Source organism: Stegostoma tigrinum, chromosome 20 (genome assembly GCF_030684315.1).
Source record: "Stegostoma tigrinum isolate sSteTig4 chromosome 20, sSteTig4.hap1, whole genome shotgun sequence".
NCBI lineage: Eukaryota > Metazoa > Chordata > Chondrichthyes > Orectolobiformes > Stegostomatidae > Stegostoma > Stegostoma tigrinum.
The window spans coordinates 48,399,742-48,421,590 of NC_081373.1; the positions used below are offsets into that span (position 1 = coordinate 48,399,742).

At 38.7% G+C, this 21,849-nt stretch overlaps 1 protein-coding gene across 1 annotated transcript in view; it reads right to left on the reverse strand.

Annotated features, from left to right (window-relative positions):
* The window catches only part of pcdh15b (protocadherin-related 15b), a 799,002-nt gene that overhangs the window by 503,795 nt on the left and 273,358 nt on the right, over positions 1-21,849 (reverse strand). The window contains exon 7 of the mRNA XM_059653150.1: positions 12,559-12,714. Coding sequence (XP_059509133.1) covers positions 12,559-12,714 — 156 coding nt within the window. The remainder of the gene's footprint in view (positions 1-12,558; positions 12,715-21,849) is intronic.

The window sequence follows — 21,849 nt, forward strand, 5'->3', positions numbered from 1 at the left end:
AAAGCAGAAAAATAAAGAAACAAAGTTAAAAGTTAAACGTTAGTCTATTTTAGTATAAAAACAAATAAGTAAAGTTTCAAAGTACAACAGTCTTTCTTAGCCATGGTGGGCTCTCAGTCCCTACAAGTGCTCTCTCTCCTCCACTTGGCCCACTGTCAGGGAGACCTCAGGCTGCCTGCTCTTGAGGACAAAGTCAGAAGTCAGTTGACACCAGGTTATAATCCAACAGGTTTATTTGAAATCAAAAGCTTTCGGAATACTGCTCCTTCACCAAGAGATGAGAGAACAACGCTCCAAAAGCTTGTGATTTCAAAAAAATCTGTTGGTCTACAAGCTGGTATCGTCTTACTTCTGGCTTTGCCCACTGCAGCTGTGCATCAAGCTCTTGAAGAGACAGTTCTTGTTGGTGATATTGCTCCTCTTTATTTTCTCGAGTTGCAAGCAAGAACCACATAATCTGCTACCAACAGAGAGCTGGAGCAGCAGGAAAGATCAGTGCAAGCATCAGATGGGCAAAATGCCATTCAAGATGTTGGCATTCAGCTGCCAAACAATGATTGCACTCCCTGTGAGAGGAGTTGCTGCAAGCAGCAGCCTCTCCACATTGCTGGAGCTCTTCAGTTTCACTTATCAAAGGCTGCTTTGTCAATTTCGCCAAAGAAGCACACGCCAGTGTGCACTCATCTGGTTCTCTTGTTTGGCTGCTGACAGCTCAAGAAATATGTTAAATGGCTGTCCGAGCAAGAATACCGACACTCTTTGCAAAATCTAAATACCTTTCCAACAGGATCCAAGGTGTTTCTCACTAGCTTTCAAACCCACACAGGAGATACCAGTAACAGAGCCAATTACGAGGGGCTCTCAACCTAATCTTGCTTACAAAGGTTTTATTTTGCTTCAAATCCACCTCCTTTGAACATTTCAATCCACCGTCTCTTGTTTGTGAAAATTTACTCCAGTGAGAGATATATTTGGATCTTCCACAGAGGGTCTAACACATGCGGAATTTCTAGGCCTTTGTGGATTGGAGAAGTTGTGCACATTTAATTATTTTATTCTTTTATGGGACTTGACATCACTGGCAAGGCACATCACTCGTCCATTCTAATTTCCTTGAGCTTGCTAGGCTCATGTTAAAGGCTGTTAAAAATCAACTGCATTGCCTGGAGTCACATGTAGGCCAGACCATATAAGGAAATCAGATTTCCTTCCCTAAAGAGTGTTTAGTGAACCAAATGGGTTTTTACCGATCAATGGTAGTCTCGTGTTCACCATCACCGAGACTATGCTTATTCATTTAGTTTGAATTTCAACAGATGCCATTGAATTCATGCCCCCAGATGATTAGCCTGATATTCTGAATTACCAGTAAAGTGACATTACTACCATTGTTAGAGTAAGGATATTATTAAACTAGAGAGGGTTCCGAAAAGATTTACCAGGATGTTGCTGGGAATGGACGGTTTGTGGTATAAAAAGAGACTGGAAAGGCTAGGACTTTTTCCACTGGAGTGTGGGAGATTGAGGGGTAACATTTTTGAGGTTTGTAAAATCATGAGGGGCAAAGATAAGGTGAATGACAACTGTCTTTTCCTTAGAGTAGGGGAGTTCAAAACGAGGGGGCATGTTTTTAAGGTGAGAGGAGAAAGATTTAAAAAGGACATGAGGGGCAACGTTTTTAGACAGTGGTCTATTTGTGGAATGAACTGCCAGAGGAAGCGGTGAATGCAGGTGCAGTCACAACATTTAAAAGGCATTTGAATAAGTTCTTGAATAGGAAAAGGATTGGAGGGATATGCCAAGTGCAGGCAGGTCGGACTACTTTAGTTTGGGATTATGATCAGATTGGACTGAAGGACCTATGGACATGCTGGATGATACCACAAACATTTCCAAGGAATGGAGAAAGTTGCAATAACAATAGCACTAACTTCAGATCTCAATTTAATTTTCAAATATTTGAGATGGAATTACTTTAAGAGTTTAGAAATTTAAATCATTGATCATAGACTATATCATTACTTATGCAAACCAAAGGCTCAACATAAAATCACCCCTCACTAGATCATGATAGGTGGGAAGCCAAATCATGTGACCAGCTTTACATTGAGAATGCCATTTTATGATATGTGTATTATAAACTGATGGAGTGGAAGTGAGTTGCGGGGAGAAGATCCTCAGCTCAATACTTAATTTGCTAACCTAGTTATTACTGCAGCTGCACAAGGCTACTTTTATTTCAGCCTGTTTTGAATCAATACCAATACATTATCTTTGATACCCACTGATATTAGTTTGCTAAATTAATACTCGAGAGGAGAATTTATAATGTCAGTTTTGAAGGCAAACTTACTCACAATAGAAACACAGAAATTTTACTGAACAGAGACAGGCCAAACAACTCAATATACTATGAGTGATAATGGGAACTACAGATGTTGGAGAATCCAAGGTAACAAAGTGTGGAGCTGGATGAACACAGCAGGCCAAGCAGCATCTCAGGAGAACAGAAGCTGACGTTTCGGGCCTAGACCCTTCATCAGAGAGGGGGCTGATGAAGGGTCGAGACCCGAAACGTCAGCTTTTGTGCTCCTGAGATGTTGCTTGGCCTGCTGTGTTCATCCAGCTCCACACTTTGTTATCTCAATACACTATATCTGTACTTATGCTTCGCATAAGCCTCCTCCTCGCTCACCCTCAGCTATCTCACTTAATCCCATCCTTGTGCTTCATTCTCCTTCACATATATTAAGGAACTTCTGTATTGCATCTTTCTATTTATCCCCGGGCGGTAGAAAGGCAAAACTATAAGATTTGTCCCAACAACTCTGTTCTGTCATTCAGTGTGATCTTGGCTGATCTGATAGTTCTCAATTCCATTTTACTGCCTTTTCTTGATTCCTTTACTGATTACAGTTGTCTGTCTCAGCCTTTAAGTAAATGACATCCCGGTCTCAACAGTCATTTGTGGCAAAGAATTCAACAGGGTCACCATCCTCTGAGAGAAAAAAAATCCTCATGTCTGTTCCACATTCTAAACACGTTGCTGGTGAAGAAGATTTTTCTCAAAATTCCAAATGTAATTAGTAGTATTGTCTTGTCCTTATATGCTCTAATTTGGTGTCTCCTAGAAGTAAGAATAAAGTATTATTATTGACCCTATCAAACATTTCCAGAATTTTATATTAAGCCCAGTATTACACCTGCAAATCTCTTTTGCACCTTCACCAATGCTTCCATCCACTGTTTGCAACATAGAGAACCCAAATATGCTCACCACTGTGTGTAAAATATCTTCCAAACTCCCAGTGTTTCAAATGTCACCTTATTTGATAAAATGTCCAATAATGGTCAAGCAGGAACATACCTTCCAAAGTCATGAAGACCATCAGTTATTGTTCCATGCTCATTCAGTACAATGTTACCTAATTTTTGCATTTAGGGGCAATGGCCCAGTGGTATTGTTGCTAAATCTAGAGACACAGAATGTTCTGGGGACCCAGGTTCAAATCCCATCATGGCAGATGGTGGAATTTGAATTCACTAGAAAAAAATCTGAAATGGAGAGTCTAAATGATGACCATGAATCCATTGTCAATTGTTGTAAAAAGCCATCTGGTTCACTAATGTCCTTTAGGGAAGGAAACAGGAATCTATATCTGGTCTGGCCTACATGTAACTCCAGACACACAACAATCTGGTTGAATCTTAACTGCCCTCCTGGCAATTAGGGATGGGCAATAAATGCTGGACTAGCAGTGATGTCCATATCCCATGAAGGAGCTAAAAATGCAGTGTCTCATGTCTGCGGTCACCTGACGACAGCAAGAAAACCAGGAAGTACTTTAGATAGAAACTGTACTAAGCATTTACAACTTGACAGATACTCTTTCATTATGTACTTAATTACAGCTTTTTGACTATTGAGGCAAGACTAATGGCCTTTAGTTTGCCAGTAGCTCTGATGCTGTTCCTTAGTACAAGAAATGTTACTGGCTGGTTTCCATTTTGTTAATCGAAGGAAGAATGTTCAGAACCTGGAGATGGGGAGGCTATTTAATTAAACATGATGGTATTGTGCCAGAATCTGTACCTTCTAACCTCCATTGGAATAAATCCTGGGTAGGAAGGACCAAGCCAGAGTTTACAACCTTTTTACCAGTTGTAGCCCTTAATGATCAACAATGTGTGTGCTTTAGGGGTTTCACTTCTTCATAGTATCCATGTCAGTGAGTATTAAAATAAACATCTTGAATACTGTTTTCATGCAGAACAAAACAAAAGAATGACACATTTCTTTCTCAGTGAGAAATTTTCAGAGACTAAGGGCTGGATCTTCCCTTTCTGCATCAGGATAGATGGGGAAAAGAAATGGTGTTGGTCACCTACACGTCAATTTTACACCCCAATTCCCAACTCTGTTGGTTTTCCAGATTTTGGGTGAGGAGTGGGGAGGCAGTGGTGGCAAGTACCTGAATTGCCCAAGTCTCCTAAGTAGACTGAAGTCATCAAACTGCCCATTAAGATCTCATCTTCTGATCTACGATTTCAAAGCTTATCACCTCAAACGTTGTGTGATAGGGATGAAAGCACAGACATTATTTTCCTTTTTGCAAAACTTGCATAAGTTTTGACTAAAATGTACCGAACTGTATTAAAGTTTTAGTTAGCAGTGCGTCCCTAAACTAATCCAAGTCTTTATTAGTCTTTGCCATCCTAAAAATGAAAATGCCCTTTTTTTAAGGCACACAGTCAACTTTGGCCAGAATATGCCCATTTCCCTGTTAACTTGCCTTCTTTGGAGGCATCCCTTCTCCTCAGCTTCCCAAACCACTCAGTGGGCAGAGAACCCCTCTCTAGTCTCGCTAAAACACTTTGAAAATGAAAGTCATGCTTCATCGCAGACCAGTGACAGGCATTCAAACCAAACTACAACCTTCAAAGGAAAAATCCAGCCCACAAAGTCCACATAACAGCTAGGGAAGGTTTTGAGAATAGTAGGATTTCAGATGGGTGGCTTTCCTGCAAGTTGTACATTTTAAAGAACCCTCCCACCAGCTTCCTGGAAACCTGATTAAAATGAATGGAAACCTTTTTGGCAGCAAATATCACAATTGAGTTGGGTGCTCACTACTCCATTAATACTGGAAGTCAAGATAACAAAGTGTGAAGCTGGGAAGTCAGTTGGCACCTTAAGGAAAAGAAATCACACCCAACTCCAACCTCTTTTTTGGGTCGTTGGAAAGTCCACCCCCACCTCCTGCCGCCAACAAACATCTGTCAAGAAGAAAATTAGCCTCAGAATAGAACAAAGCAAGTTTGATGTAGAGAAGAGAGAATTTCCATGTGAAACCAGAAGCTGAACAAACTGGAACATGGGCTATTGTTTGAAAGAAGCTTTGGTGTTTCAGTCTGAGTGACTGTTGCATGTAGTCTATCTGGTTACTAAACCTTCAAAATTTATCACTAATATAGATCTTTGCAGCACCGCTAACTGAACATTATGTTTAGAATTTGCTGAGACAAAAGTTTTGTACTTATTCACTGTAAGACAGGCAAGCACATCATTTGATTGTATTCTGAGAATACAATTTTACGACTCAAAAACACACTCCCAAATGACAGGTTACATTAGATGGCAGGGATTAGACTTAAAGCTTCTATATCTCTTCTCATTCATCAGCATACACAACAATAGTTTCTCTCATTCCAGTTTCCATCAATAATATTTCCACCTTAGTTCACATTTACTGTTCTTTAACTCAATAACATAACTTAAGGTATCTTTAACATTAAATGTTGTGTGTACTTCAAAACAAACTAAAGATACTTCAAAAAATTGTCAGTATTTCATTTCTTACAAAGTTCTCCTTATTTCTAAACTGTTGGTCCCTATGAGGTTGTTGAGTTGGCTTGTTTTCATTCAGAAGTTTTGTCATCATGCTAGGTTGGTCCCTATGTTTGATTGTCGTTTCCTTCAGATCAGCAAATGCCATTTTATTCAGACTTCAGGTAGGCATCTTCAATTTCCGTATTTTTGTTATGGAATTGAATCACAAATTTGAATTTGTTCAAAACCAGACTCTATTTGTTTTCTTCTCATCCAATTTCTACAGCTCCATAAAACTCTGACTCAGTCCAAATGAGGAAGACCCACCATCAGCGTCCAATGAGCTCTGGTATTATATATGTTTGACTCAGCAGTGATTCAATCCTGCAGTAATTTTTCAAATCCACAACCTCCTAACATTCAGCATTAGCCCTTCTCCGACTACTGCGCAAAAAATTTACTTCTTATACTCTGCTGATAGTTTTGACTGGGAGAGTTGGACAGTATGTTGACTCATCTTTTATGAAATGACAACAGGGTGGGGCTTAATAAGACACTTTGCGAGTTTCATAATATATAATTCCTGTTGTAATATATGCGTTTTAAGGATTGATGTCAAATACTATGTTAATAACACCTACCGGACTGGTGATATGAGATAACACGTAACTGAAAAACTTGGAAGGGAGAATGATAATGATTTCGTCACTGTAGGATCCAATCATGCTGAACTGTAAACAGCTCCTTAATAATATAATAACCTAGGTATTGCTTGAACACACCACGACTCAATCTATTCGATGCTAAGTTAAATAAGACAATAACATTTATCACTCTCATTATTTGAGAAGAAAACCTACAAAGAGCCTCTCAAAAACAAATATTTCCTGATTCTGATAGTCACTGGACAGTCAAGGGAAAAGCTGACAGATGGGAATTCAAGATAATAAAGTAAATCAGTTCAACTGAAAAGAATGAAGCTCGATTAAATTTGAATTCTAATTTAATAGAGAAATATACTGTTTAAAGTGTATTGTGTAATTTTGCTGGGTCATTCTGAGCAGACTACTGTCTCTGTATATTTATACCTGATTACAGAATGTTACTGATCAGTGTTAGCCAACATTTACAGTAATTGCTTCAACTCTTCACCATCCACTTAAGATTACATCCACGTCAAACTGAAGAGTGCCAGTCCACTGAAAAACAATTGCAACAATTAGAAAGGATTTGAACACCAACTGGCCCTATATATTTTGTGGCAACAAGTACTACTTTTGTCAATCTGAATAAAGTGATTATAAAATGAACATTATGTTGCACCAATATATGAACACTTAGAACATTTGTTTTTACATATATTTTGCCGTTACAATCACTCAGCACTTGGAAGAACTACTGGGTACAATGGAGAGTCATATAGATAAGAAAATCCTAGATGGAATTTCTCACATTTACTGAGTTAGCTGCACTCAGCTGCGCTTATCATAAAAGCTTCTATGCCCTTTGTCAAAGGCAATGAAAATTAGCCAGCTATCTAGTTCTAATTGTGATACTTGATAGACAATACTTAGGGTGGGGGATAAGATCAGGTGAGGACAACATTGGGCTTAGCTGTAATAATTTCTAGAATTGAATTAGCCCATTACAATTATATCAGTTGAATCCCTTAGTTAAGGCGCCATAAGACTTCTGTATTTTTATAACTGACTATCTTTGTTGGTGAATATATTCAGGAGAGAGGAGGAAAAGAAGGAACATATTCACGTTCGTGTAGTGCCATTTCATAACCTCTTAATGTCCCAAAACACTTCAATCCAATGAAGCAATTTTAAAGTCTAATCTCTTGGTGAATTGCAGAGAAACAGTAGATTTGAGAAAATCATGACAGTGCTGGAGGATGGAATGATAAGCTCACGGTGTGGGTGAGGGTGGCTTTTAGAAGGTTAGAACAGAAACAGAAACAAAATCCATAGAGCCATTAAACTTCCTGTAATGTACTATTCAGTTTCTTTATAAAGCTAGGGAATAGCAAACAGCTCTGTACATTTTTGAATGAAAAGATTACTGGTGTCTTTATTTTGTACTACTTGAAGGAAATCTTTGTCACTCGAAATCTGTGTCACAAAGCAAACACTTATCAAAGTAACATTGCAGACTTAATTTGACTGCAATCTTTTATGAAACACACTACTTGTAGATCTTTTGACCTGCTAATCATAAGAGGATAAACTGATTTACTCAAAAAACTATGCTTTTGTACAGCTTTAACAAGGGTACAGAATTGAAATGGTTGCAGAAAAATTAAAGTGCTTATAGAAAACAATGACAGATTTGACAAATTGAGACAAGAGGAAAAAAAAATTTTAAAAAAGGAAGTGAGTTTATCACCCCACTGATTAAAAATGTTGAGGGTCATGGAGAGAGAAAGAAAGAACTGCAACCAATTAGTTGAGCATCAGTACTGGGGAAAATGGTGTAGACTATTGCAAAAGGTGCAACAACAGAACATTTGAAAAGCATTAACAGAATTAGACAAAACCAGGATTTATGAAAGATAAATCATACTTAACAAATCCAATGGAGTCTTTTGAAAATGTAACTATAGCGTTGATAATGGAGAACTCTTGGATGTGGTGTGCTTTGATTCACTAATGCATTTGATAAAATCCCTCAAGTGGGAAGTAGGCAAAGTTAAGGTGTAGAAAAAGTTTACCAGGATGTTGCCTGGGTATGGGGGATTTTAACTATGTAGAAAGGTTGGATAGATTTAGTTTTTCTCTCGAATGCAGAAGGTTGAGGAGCAACCTGATAGAAGATTATAAAATAGAGAATGGCATGGATAGAGTGCAATGCATGAGGCTTCCTCCACGGTACAGAGGTCAATTACTGGGGGACACAGGTTCATGGAGTGGGGGTGGGTGGTAGTTTGAAACAGATGCGCAAGGTAAATTTTTCATACAAAGGGTGGTGAGTACCTGCAACATGCTGGTGGTGGAAACAGACACATTAGCAGCATTCAAGAAGCACCTGGACAAATACATGAATAGGAAGGCAATAGAGGGATATGGATCCTGTAAGTGAAGACAGTTTTAATACAGAAGGGCAAAATGTGTCAGCACAGGCTTGCAGAGCTGAGGGGCCTCTTCCTGTTCGGTATTGTTCTTTGTTCACATGATAGGGTTAATATATTTGGCATGGATCCATAATTGGCTGGCAGTCAGGAAACAGAGTGGGAACAAATGGGTCTGTTGCTAAGTGGCAAGCAGTGACAGTGGAGAACCACAAGGACCAGTGTTTGTATCACAGCTTTTCACAGCATATATAAATGTCCAGGATGAGGGAACCAAATACAACATGTCCAGTTCTGCCGATAACACAAAACTGTGTGGGATCGTGACTTGTTAGGACAGCACAAGGAGGCTTCAAACTGATTTAGACAAGTTGAGTGAGTGTGTGTACACATGCAGAGACTGTTTGGTTAAAACAAAGTTATATAGTCTGATTGGAACAAAAGAAAATATTGTTTAAATGGTGATATCTTTGGAAGTGTGTATGCACAAAGGGATCTGGGAATCATGTGTCTACCAGTCAATGAAAGTTGTCAAGTAGAATAGGTACAGCAAGCAATGAGAAAAGCAAAAGGGACATTGGCCATTATTGCAAATGGTTCTGACTTACGCAGGGTCTTGGTGAGACCACACCTGCAGTATTGCATGTGGTTTTGGTTTCCTTACCCAAGAATATATTTGACATAGAGGGAGTGCATCGGAGGTTCTCTCTGCTGATTCCAGGGATGGCAAGGTTGTACAATGTGGACCTGCACTGTTTGGACTTTACAAAGATGAGAAGAGATCTGATTCAAACATATAAAATCTAACAGGGCTGGACAGCCTCAATGCAAGGATGGTACTTTTCTTGGTTGGAAGGTTTAGAATCACAGGACATAGTCTCAGGGTACAAGTAGGTTACTGAGGACTAAGATGTGAAAGTGCCAGTGTTGAACTGAGGTAGTAAGAGGCAGAAGTCAAATGACACCTGGTTATAGTCCAGGAGGTTTATTTGAAATCCCAAGCGTTCAGAGCTCTGTTTCTTCATCACATCACCTGATGAAGGTGCAGTGCTTCAAAAGTTCATGATTTCAAATAACCTGTTGGACTATAACCAGGTGTCATGTGACTTCTGCCTTAGAACTAAGATGAGTAAAGATTTCTTCACTTAAAGTGTGGTAAATCTGTGAAATTTTGCAATAGAAGGCTGTGGAGGCCATTTCACTGAATATTTTCAAGATAGAAGATAACTTTTTTCTATATTTTAAAAGTGTCATGTTGTATGGGAACAAAGCCGAATTTCAGCATTGAGACAGAGATAGCACCCCTTCAGAAAGTTGTCTATCTTTTGCTTTTTCCTGTACTTTCCCATTTTTTGAAGGCCCTAGTCGTCAATTTTCCATGGAAAGGTATTTATACTTGGCTGGCACACCTTATCCCATGTCAAAACCTAGATTTTTGTAACTATAACACAAGTGCTTCGAGCTGACTTAAAATTTCCACTATTTTCCAGGATGACATTTATTTTGTTTCCTCAGCATGGTGAAGCTTTCTTTAGAAATATAACAGCTCAAGCCTTTTCCTCAGTCCAGGTTACTTTTTCCGGTTGTTTCTTTGCTACCTTTCCATCGTGGTAGTTCTCAATTTGTTATAGTCTTGGCTGTAGTGATGCTTGATCCAAGCAGGGGTATAATATGATGACCAGACACAACAGCATGTTTTAGCAAGTTTGCTCAAAGTTCATTACTTGAAAGCAAAATGTACAGACATTAAATCGAAAGGATACAAGGAAAATCCATCCTTGATCTGGGTATAAAAATAACATTTGTGATGAGATCTGATAATTGTCTATTATCTAAGAAAGGAAATTTTCTTCACAGCTACCACAATCTGAACCGTCAGGCTGTCAAAATGCTACTTTTTAGAATTAGAATTAGGATTAGAATTAGCTTTCTTGTCACTAGTACTCAAATGAAAAGTTTACAAGTTGCCACTTATGGCGCCATCTTATGTACAAAAGTACCAATGTGCAGATTCTTAAGTACAAAGTTTTAGGGGGAAAAAGTTAGAAAAATAAACAAATGAAATGAATAAACTAGTAATACAGAACATAAGAATTAAATCAAAAATTTTTGTTTGGAAAAATGTCTCCAATGTTTTTCTCTGTTGAGGTGTTTAGTAAATTCTTGTTCATGGCTAGCTTTGGAATCTGGAATTTCATATTTCTCCTGTTCAACTTGGTCCGACATTTTTCCAATCACTCAAGAGAGCTACATTAGCTCTGGTGACATTCAAAGTATTTTTGCAGAACTGCCCGGAAACAAACAAGCAAGAGAAACCATGCTAGATAACTTTCATTTTGTGATATTACCACATCTCTTATGCCTGCTAAGCTACATGCAACTGTGCCCTTCAGGAACCGAATCACTGAAGTTAATTGCTTTGGGCATGCTCTGAAACATCAATGCAAGTTCAATAGAAACCCATTTATGTTGATAGATAAGGTACTTACTGAAGCTGCAGTTATCAATCAGAAGAACCACAGAGCAAATTCCAACAACTTTTTAAAATATATATGTATCATTGAAGGAATGTGTGCATCCCTGGTGCAGTGTTTATTATCAATATCCAATTTCCATTCAAAATATGGTGATGGTAAGCCACTTTCTTAAATACAATTGAAGGCATGTTAGATCAGAGGGCAGTTAATAGTCAACCACTTTACAATAAGTCTGGTGTTACGTGTAGGCCAAAGCAGGTAAGAATGGCACAAGTCCTTCCCTAAACGAGACAGCAAACCAGCTGGGTTTTTACAATAGGATAGTTTCCTGTTGATCAATATTGATATTACCTTTATCTTTCAGATTTTAATTGAGTTAAATTTAAATTTCACAGCTACAATGATGGAATTTGAACTGATATCACTGGATCATTAGTCTAAGTGTCTAACCACTAACATAAACTTGCATCATCAAACTGAATGGTGAAGCAGGTTTGAAGGGCTAACAGAACTTCTCTTGCTCCTGTATTCTGTTTTTTTTATATGTTCACTCTGCAATCTATTGTCTGCATGTTCAATCACAAATCATTCACCTTTGGGTCCACAGAATGGATCACTGATAATCTGACCCCATTTATTTTCCACTAGATTTACTGTCATAATGAAACAGGGGCCATTTAACAATTGTGCGTTAAGTAAAACAGGACAGACACAGACTAGGAGCATGTCTCAATTCAGGAGCAAATGATAACTTAAAGAATTTGAATCCTTCATGATTTGTTTCCAAAGTAACTTCAGCAATTCATCAATTGTTCACATTTTCTGCTATATCAGTACTTTATGTTACAGCTTGTTTAAAGGTCTTATATAACATGTTATGACACAGCTGAAGCATTTTCAATAATTTTCAAGGACTGAGTTCATTTATTTACAATCATACATACATTTATTCATGACTTATTTTCGTGGGACAATTCATTGGTCTTGTAGTTATGCTTTTTTAAAAGGAATATTAAACAGCTTGTTCTAGTTTGCACCACAAATACATCTAAACATTCAGAATGGCATTTGTACCAATTCCTACAAATATTAACTTCATGGATATTTAAACTAACTTCAAGGATGTAATGTTTCAAAGCTGCATGCTAGTTATCAATTGTCTTTATTGGCACACTAACCTCATTGATTTCCACATGGTATCGTGACTGTTGAAAAGACGGAGAGTTGTCATTCCGATCCCTTACTATAATTCGCACCTCATGCTTGATGACACTTCCGACTCGTAAGTTTAGGCAATCGAGCACAACAACAATAGACTGGATATTTGATGGAGGCTATTAATGATAAAATAAAGAGAAAATTTCAGAATCAAGGCTATTTAAGAGATATTCCACTGGCACAAATCTCTTTGAAAAATTCTGATTTGCCATGCAAAATTGTCATGCCCATCACTGCAAATTTATACTACGAACTTTGTCAATGCTTTTCAAAAAAATATATAAACAAACTGTTAAGATGGGATGTCATGTTGCAACTGTACAGGGCAATGGTTCAGCCATTTTTGGAAGACTGTGTTCAGTTCGGGTCTCCCTGCTGTCGGTAAGATGTTGCTAAACTTGAAAGGGTGCAGAGAAAATTTGCAGGGATGTTTCTCGTATCGGAGGGTTTGAGTTACGGGAGAGGCTGAATAGACTGGGGCTATCTTCCTGTGGGGTTGAGGGGTGACCTTATTGAGGTTTATAAAATCATGAGGGGCATGGATATGGTCCCCACCCTATCCCTGTAACCCTGGATTGCCCATGAATAATCCACCTAGCCTGCGCAGCCTTGGACGCTACAGGCAAATTAGAATGACCAATCCACCTAACCTGTACATCTTTGCATGTAATGGGTTCAGTATATATGACAGTGTGCTTTATAACTATTATTTTTGCAGTAGCATTCTGGAAAACTAGTTCAGAAGCATGTGGAAGACACATTATGGCATCATGTTGCTGGAGAACTGTTAAAAAAGAATTGAAAACCCCTTCACTCCTGTCAGGATTTGTGGTGAGAGCAACAGAATTTGCATTTTTGTCCAAAACATTCTTATTGAGAACTGAATGAGTTGGAAAAATGATTGCTTCTATGCTGTTGACAAACGGGAAGGAGTTGTGAGTTAAACAGAAAGTGAGGGTGCCCAGAGGAAAAGACAAAGGGGGAACCAACTGTTGTAGAGTAGTCACCTATATCAAAAAAAAGATGTTAATAGTAGATGTGAATAGCAGAAAACAGATCTGCTTTACTCAGAAAACTTGTGAAAACAAGACATGGGGAAGGGGCACCTAATTAAAATGGAGGACAATTTTCATGCTCTGACGTTGTTGAACTCAATAGTGAGTCCTGAAGACTGTAAAGTGTGAAATATGGAAAATGAGGTGCTGTGTTGGAGTTTGTTGGAGTATTTCAGCAGACTTAGGAGAGAGATATCAGCGTGAGAGCAAGATGGTGTATTGAACTAACAAGCTAGTGACGGGATGATAAGTCATGATGGTCTATCGAAATGACAAGCTGTTGATCGGAAGATAAATAAAGCTGATAGTAGCAAGATTCAACTAATTTGAAATCTGAGTTCTAAACATAGCTTAAACCATCAGAATTATGATCAAAAACGTACAGGTAGTAATAATTTACTGGCATCCAATCTAAACTAGTTAAAAGACCGAAGTGACAAATAAATACACAATAACGAACTCCACACAGATTTATAATTTAGCGTGCATCCGATACTTGATAAATTCTTCTATGCTTTCCCCTCATGATCTTTGTTCATCCTTGAACTAATTGGTTAGGCTGTCCATAATAACAGACAATGTGATAAGAAAATCAAAGTGGAATTGTTGTATAATGCATATTATGCATCAAATAAGCAAAAAAATCTTAAACAATCTTGCAGTTCAAATAATGTCAGCAAGGTCAAATTCCTTGCTCCTCTTAGTCTTTCCTGACAGGTGATGTTGGATCCCCAATATTGTTAATTACTCAATCCCAAGAAGTACACAAGAAGAAACAATATTACACGCGTACAAATATCGTTGCATTCTTTCCTTCTCATTGCATTTCACACTTAAAACAGAGCCAGAATTGAGGATTAATGTCTCACCTCATTAAGTGCTTCATATTTGGTGCTGCATTAATTACTCTCAAAGCTGATTAGGTTAATTAAGTTTTTGTTTCTTTTGCTGCGCTTTTTAACATGTAGTGATTTTTTAGTGTTTGAATTCAGTATGTCTTATCTTTCCTAAAACATTTCATAAATATCTTAATGTTGAAGCTATTAAAGAAGCAAAAAAAACGACATCTGCTAGAATATAGTTGCCTGATGTCCCCAGTTAACTGATTTTATCCTTGCCTGCCTGTGTCCTACCTTTGATAAATAGGTATAAAAGCAGAAATTGCTGGGGAAATGTTTGCAGGGTCTGTGGAGAGAAAATAGAAGGATGGTCACTGGACTAGGAAGGTTAATTCTGTGTCTCTTTCCAGGACCCGATTCCAGCCTTGGGTGACTATCTGCGTGAAGTTTGCATATTCTCCCCGTGTCTACGTGAATTTTCACCGGGTGCTCCGGTTTCCTCACACAGTACAAAGATGTGTAGATCAAGTGGATTGGCCATGCTATATTGCCTTATTGTCCAGGGTTGTGTAACATAGATCGGTTAGCCATGAAAAATACAGGGTTACAGAGACAGGGTCTGGGTGGGTCTGGGTGGGATGCTCACCAAACGGTTGATCTGGACCTGATGGGCTGAATAGCCTCCTTATACACTGCAGGGATTCTACAATCCAGCACTTTCTAGTTTTCTTTCAAATCTTCAGCATCTGCAGTTCTTTGTTTTATTTGAGATCCTCATGTCTGTTCTGTTAAATGGGTCAGTTGTTCCACACATCCTGAAATATAGGCCAAGGTGTTCCCATTTCTTTCTAAGTGTGGGCCGAGGATGTTAGGTAGACAGTCACTGCTCCCACTGGTGAGGCAGCACACCAGACGGCCTGTCAATGACAGTGGACAGGCAGTATACGGGTGAGCATCGTGCCTTGTTGGGCACCTCGCCATCGGTGAGCCAAAAACTGTTGGCCGCTCAGAAGCTGGCAGCTTCAGGATCCAAAGGACTGTCGGTTCAGGCCTGATTGGGAGGGCATCTAGTGGCAAGAGGCTAGTTTCTTTTAATTTTCCTCTTGTGGCGTGGGGGCCGTGGGGAGATAGATGCAAGAGTCTTTACCCAACTGTCTAAAACTGTCATTACCCAGACTGGACAAAGAGCTTATTGTGGTTTCTAGTCTTTCTTGCTGAACAAGGAGGCAGGTGATCTGGGGAGGTGGCAGGTTGAGGCCCTGAAGTGGCCATCAATTGAATGTTTATGAGCATTAATACCTGGTGCATGATAAAACTTCCGCATGGACATTCTCACCCACTGTTTAACAGCAAAGGTGGCACGAGGGAGAAGACTGTCTCCAGAGCAAACTCTAAGTCATTTCTCCTTCTTGCCATCTCCATGGAGGTGAAAATTCCACTGTACCTCCAAACCCAGTCTGGTGGAGTGTCAACAACCAAATCATTCCCTGCTCAAGTGATACCAACAAATTCAATCTGTTTCCCCACTGCTAGCATCAGATCGCCATTGTTAATCCCTTCTCTGTTATCATCTCCAATCAGACAATCCTCCTAATAATAAGATAATTCCAAAGCAAAGGCAACACAACTCAAGCAATGGTTAGGGAATAAAACTGTCACTTGATTTTGCACATTTCATCAATTCCAGATGAGTTATTGAATTTCACAAATACAAAGGAACTTCAATTATCCACCATAATGAAAGGGGACACTCAAGTAGATAATTGAAATTGACACAGTTACGACTTCCCAAATTTTGGACTTGCTCCGACGGTACAGAAATATGCTAGGTACCGCAATGACAAGTAGTACGCAAACAAAAACAGATTTTAATCTTTTTAAAACAGAGTTATTTTGGACAGAAGGTTGATGTCAGTAAGTCATGTAATAATTCAATTCTTTGTACAAGGTGTAAATGTCATGGATGCCACAGAAACTAATTCCACAGCTTTTCTTTACATAATTATGAATCATTGTAACTCATCCTGGCAAATATCACAAATACCAACATCTTCTTGCTTGAACCTCTATCGCTACTCACTATCAGCCACTTCCTGCATTCAACCCCCTCAACAGGTAGTAAATTTGGCACAACAGACAAATCAGACTGGGCAAAAGCAGCAGCAGGTGGCACAGTGGTCAGCACTGCTGCCTCACAGCGCCAGGGACCCAGGTTTGATTCCATCCTGGAGTGACTATCTGTGTGGAGTTTGCTCATTCTCCCTGTGTCTGCGTGGGTTTCCTCTAGGTGCTCCAGTTTCCTCGCACGTTCGAAAGAGGTGGCTTGACCATGCTAAATGCCCTGTGGTGACTTGGGATGTGTGGGTTAGACATGGGAAATGCACTGTTACGGGGATGGGATAGGAGGCTGGGTCTGGTGGGATACCCATCAGAGGGCTTGTGTGGACCCAATAGGTCGAATGGTCTCTTCCCACACTGTAGGGATTCTGTGAAGAATGGTAGTTTAAAACAGCAAGTTTTAAAGTCATTCTTGTCATTTTTCATGACACTAAGACAGTTTGTATTCAGAATATAACTTGCATTTGCATAGCATTTTATCAGACCCTCAGGACATTCTGAAGTAATTTACAATCCTTGCATTACTTTTGAAATAGGCAGTTATGTAGACAAAAGTCACTGACAAATTCCACTCAGCCAGGTCCCATAAATAGCAAATTAATGGTGACCAGTCAATCTGTTTTGATTTATTTGGTCATGGGAAGTGTGTTATCCAGAAAATCAGGAGAATTGGCAACTTTTCTTCAAAGTGCCTTGGGATCTTTCACATCCAATAACTCATCTGAAAATAGGTATTTCAGACAGTCCCTCAGTACTTCACTGAAGTGTCAGCCAAGATTAAGTGTTCAAATCCGTAATGGGACTTGAATTCACAATTGTCTAACCTAGAGGTGAGAATACTGACACTTTCATCTGCAGAATTCGTTAGCTGAACCAAAGGCATAATGCAGAATGCAGGCATGCCAAATTGTCTATAGAGGTGAAATTTACATTTATATGTAACTTCTTTCATGCCAAATATGTTGCATCAAATGTGTGCATTTGAAAGAAAATTTCCAAATCATATTGTTTCAGAGAGAATCGTTATAGTCTCCACTGAAAAATAAACACAAATATTCTGGTATAATTTAATTCTGCTTCATAGTGTTTAATGACCATCAAGAGAGGACATAGGTTTAAGATGAGAGGGGAAAGATCTAAAAAGGACCAAAGGGGTAATGTTTTCTTGCAGAAGGTGGGGCGTGTATGGAACTAGCTGCCAGAAGTAGTGGTAAAGGCTGGTGCAATTACAACATTTAATCGACATCTAGATGGGTATATAAATAGGGAGGACTTAGAAGGATATGGGTTAAATGCTGGCAAATGGGACTGGGTCATATTGGGATGACTGGTTGGCGATGAGTTGGATCAAAGGGTCTGTTCCTGTGCTGTAAGGCTCTATGACTGTAATGCAATATGTTTAACCTGAATAGTCTGGAGACATTTAAGTAAATGAACTAGGCCACCTGGAAAAGTTTTGAGTTTAGGAAAGGAATTTCAGAACAAGAGGAATAGGCACTTGCTGTCACTAATGGTTGCATGGAGGAAAGATGGGAAGCACAAAAGTGAAAGCATTTTGAATCTGACAAAAAAACTTCTTTCCACACTTTGGATATTAAGGTATTTCCTTAATTGCTTTTGGCATTGCTAACAATGGGATTGTCACCTTCTCATTCACTCCGGCTCCATTTGTCCCTCAGGACATCAAGTGATTAGTGTTGAATAAATATTCTGAGAAATCATTGCGACAGTAAAGCTCTGTATAAGTTAATCCTTTACCTGAGTTGTAAAATTCATGTAAATATATATTTCTTGTGATGTGGATGCTGCTGATCAATTCAACACTTGTTGCCTATTCAGACATACCCTTGAGAAAGGACTTATGGACCTTTGTAAATGTACTCTAACATTACTTGCAAGTTCCTGAAATGTTCTCCAACAACAAGGAAGAAAAGATGATTAAGTACATTTGTAAGTAAACTGTCCCAATAGTTGTGACAATAGCGTATTTTGTAGCTGCTTAACTCATCCATAACTTCAGAATCCCATTCAGAGTTGAGACCATGAGGTGTAGGAGCAGATTATTTATTTTCTTTCTTTTCTACTTAAAACTAAGAAGGTCTGCAATGTGTAACTTTTAACCTTGTTTCATTTGGTTTACGCTATACAGTTTGTTCTGATATAACGCGTGTTTCTTCAATGCAAATTGAGTTTAATGCGACGGGAGAGTTATAGAACTCAAACTTGCCCTGCTTGTTTTGGCTATAGCATAATTCCATCTCCATCACTTTAAATGTAGCAGTTATTGCGGGATTTTCTTATAACACAAGAATGGAACTATCGCATTATATCAGAACTGACTATACTATAATCACTACTTTTTACTTTGTTCCTTATATCTAGTCCGTTCTTAACATTCTGTACCTACATACTTGTACCTAGGACGGTACCTTCTGTGGCAACGTTATCCACTTTTCACTGTGCTCCAGTACTTTTATACTTGATAATGTGTGGCAACAAAATCAAAATCAAATTTTAAATAAAATCAGAAGTAAGCCATTAGTTCATCCAGTCTCTTCCAACGTTCAATTAGATCAGGGCTGAGCTGCCAATCCTCAACTTTACTTTTCTTTTTCCCTGTAACCCTTAATTCTCTGATTAAAAACGCCCATTTCAACCTCTAATGTAACTTAATCACCCAGCCTCAACAACCCTCTATTGTAAAGTATTCCACAGATTTACATCCCCTTGAGAGAAGAAATTCCTCCTCATCTCGCTCTCAAATGTGTGATAGAAAGCAAGCGAACATTGGGCCTGAACTATCAACCAAGATTCTCTTTTTAAAGGGAGCACAGCAAGTGTCACAGTGATTGTAAAGAAAGCTGCTCCCTGGAAGATAATGAAAGCAGGAACACAGAAGTAAGATGCAGGAAGATTGCCATCCTCGTTTTCTGACTCTGCCTGGGAGTTATATCAGAGGTGGTAAGGGTCACAAAGATGGTGTTCTTTCCAGTCAACAGGAGGAAGAGTCTAACCATCCAAATGGAAGATGTGGCTGAACACAGGATGGGTGTGGTGCACAGGATCTGAATTCAGCATCGGAAAGCTTTAGTGGCCACATCAGGTCATACGATAAGCATCATACTACTTTCAGATCACTATGTGACGTCGCGTTCTCTTGACGTCACAACTTACTGAAATGTAATGATATGTGCCATGTTGAGTTTGCACCTTTTCCTTTGTCACTAATTCATGCACTTGACCTCTCAGAGGCCTTTCAAAGGTGTATGAACGTACAAAATAGGAGAAATAGACCATTCAGTGCATGATCTGTTTGTGTTTCAAATTCTACATTTCTCACCTATCTACCAGTAATCCATGATTCTCCTCCATAATAGGATTCTGTCTTAAAAATATTTAATAATCTGTTGACGCTGCCTTCTAGGTGGAGAAAGTCACATAACCCACTGAGAAAGAGAAAAAAAATACTCATTTTTTTTAGAAATGGTAATCACAAAATGATCTAAAAGGGAGTATATTGAGGAGCCCATAGTAGGTGGGTACTCTGAGGATGCGTTCTCACATTGTCCATAATCTGGTTCTACACCTGTTCATATGCCTCAGTTGCTTGTACATGAGAGATAGTCAGGTTATCACATGAGCAGAAGCAAGCATTGGAAAGAGGGACAGCAGCAAAATGTCCACATCACAGAACATAAGCTCCACACACACAATATGATGGGAGAATGATTTAATGTGAAGATGTGGCTTAGTCTCCTCAAGGTTTGTGCAGTGACACTCGTACCAGTACTGGAATGGATAAATGTATTGCTGGCTGGCTGACAGGCAGATTAATGAAGACACGGTCAAACAGGTTTGTACCTCTTGTTGGATCTCTACTATCTGACTACCACAGACTCAGCTAGCAACTGAGCCAATATCACGCATGTTGGGGCTGCCAAACCACTGATGGACATTAAAGACTCCCAACTCAAAAATATTATGCATCGCTTATTATCACCTCCAGTGTTCAGCACTGTTATACTTCTTTGTTTAACCTCCTGCCTTTTATCCTGTCATAGATCTTCACTTTTGTTCCACCCCTTGCCTCCTTTCCTGGCTTGTGTAAAACTCATTGCATCTCAAACATTTGAGTTCCAATGAAAGGTCAACTACCTAAACAGTTGACTCTCTGTAAATTACCTGATTGCCTGACCTACTCAGCATTGCCTGCAATTACTGCTTCTATTGTGGTACAAACTAATTTAGGAGTTCTATACTGTCTGGAAGTTCCATTTGAAGTGTTATAGCCAACAACTGCACTTTTTTGTGAATGTATTTTCTTTCAATGGAAGTACATTAGGTATGCAGCTTCTTTTTCTGATTCCTTGCAGATCACTCAAATTGTTCAGTGCATTGTCACTGCAGCATATCTTGTAAAGTCAGAAACAGTGGCAACAACATTTTTTCCATTGATGAGAGAAAGGGAATTGAAGATTTGATAGCTGAACGGAAAAAGCACATAGTTCGCGATTCTCAAAAGGGCAATATCCCAGAGTTACAATTCCTCCATGAACATAAAAAAAATCATATTCATCTGACAGGAATGAAGATTAAAAGGCAAAGAAAGAATACTTAATTAGCCCCAGAGATTTAAGCCCTAAACTTTTCACACACAAATGAGTCAACATAAATACGAGACAAATGGTAATAAACTAGAAAATAAAGCAACTGGTAAAAATAAACAAAAGAAGCCAATATATTATTTTACAAAGTACATCCTGATAAATAAAACAGTTCACTCTCTTTCACATGAAAATTAATATACTTTTGTAAGGAGCAAATAATCCAGAAAGTTATAGGCATCAGGCTTCAGTATTGAAGATTTTTAGTACTTCAACACCAGGAGGGATAAACAATCACAGTTGAATAAACTCACAGTTGACTAATGAAACACCAAGACAACAATTTGAAAAAACAATCAATCTATAACAAAGTGCTTAACAGCTTTTCAAAGCACACATAAAATTGCACATAGATTATATGTAAGGAGAAATGGGTCAATGTTTAGTTTTAGCATGCACGTGTGTGCGTGAGTAAAAGGGACACACAAATGTACTTCTACAAGCAGTTCACTTTGGAAGAATTATCATTGAACATGAACAAAGGTGGAAGTATAACAATAAAGAGCCTTGCAAAGTTACCCCAAAGTGAACACTACAATATGTCTTCTTCCCAAATTTGAAACATTAAGGATAGC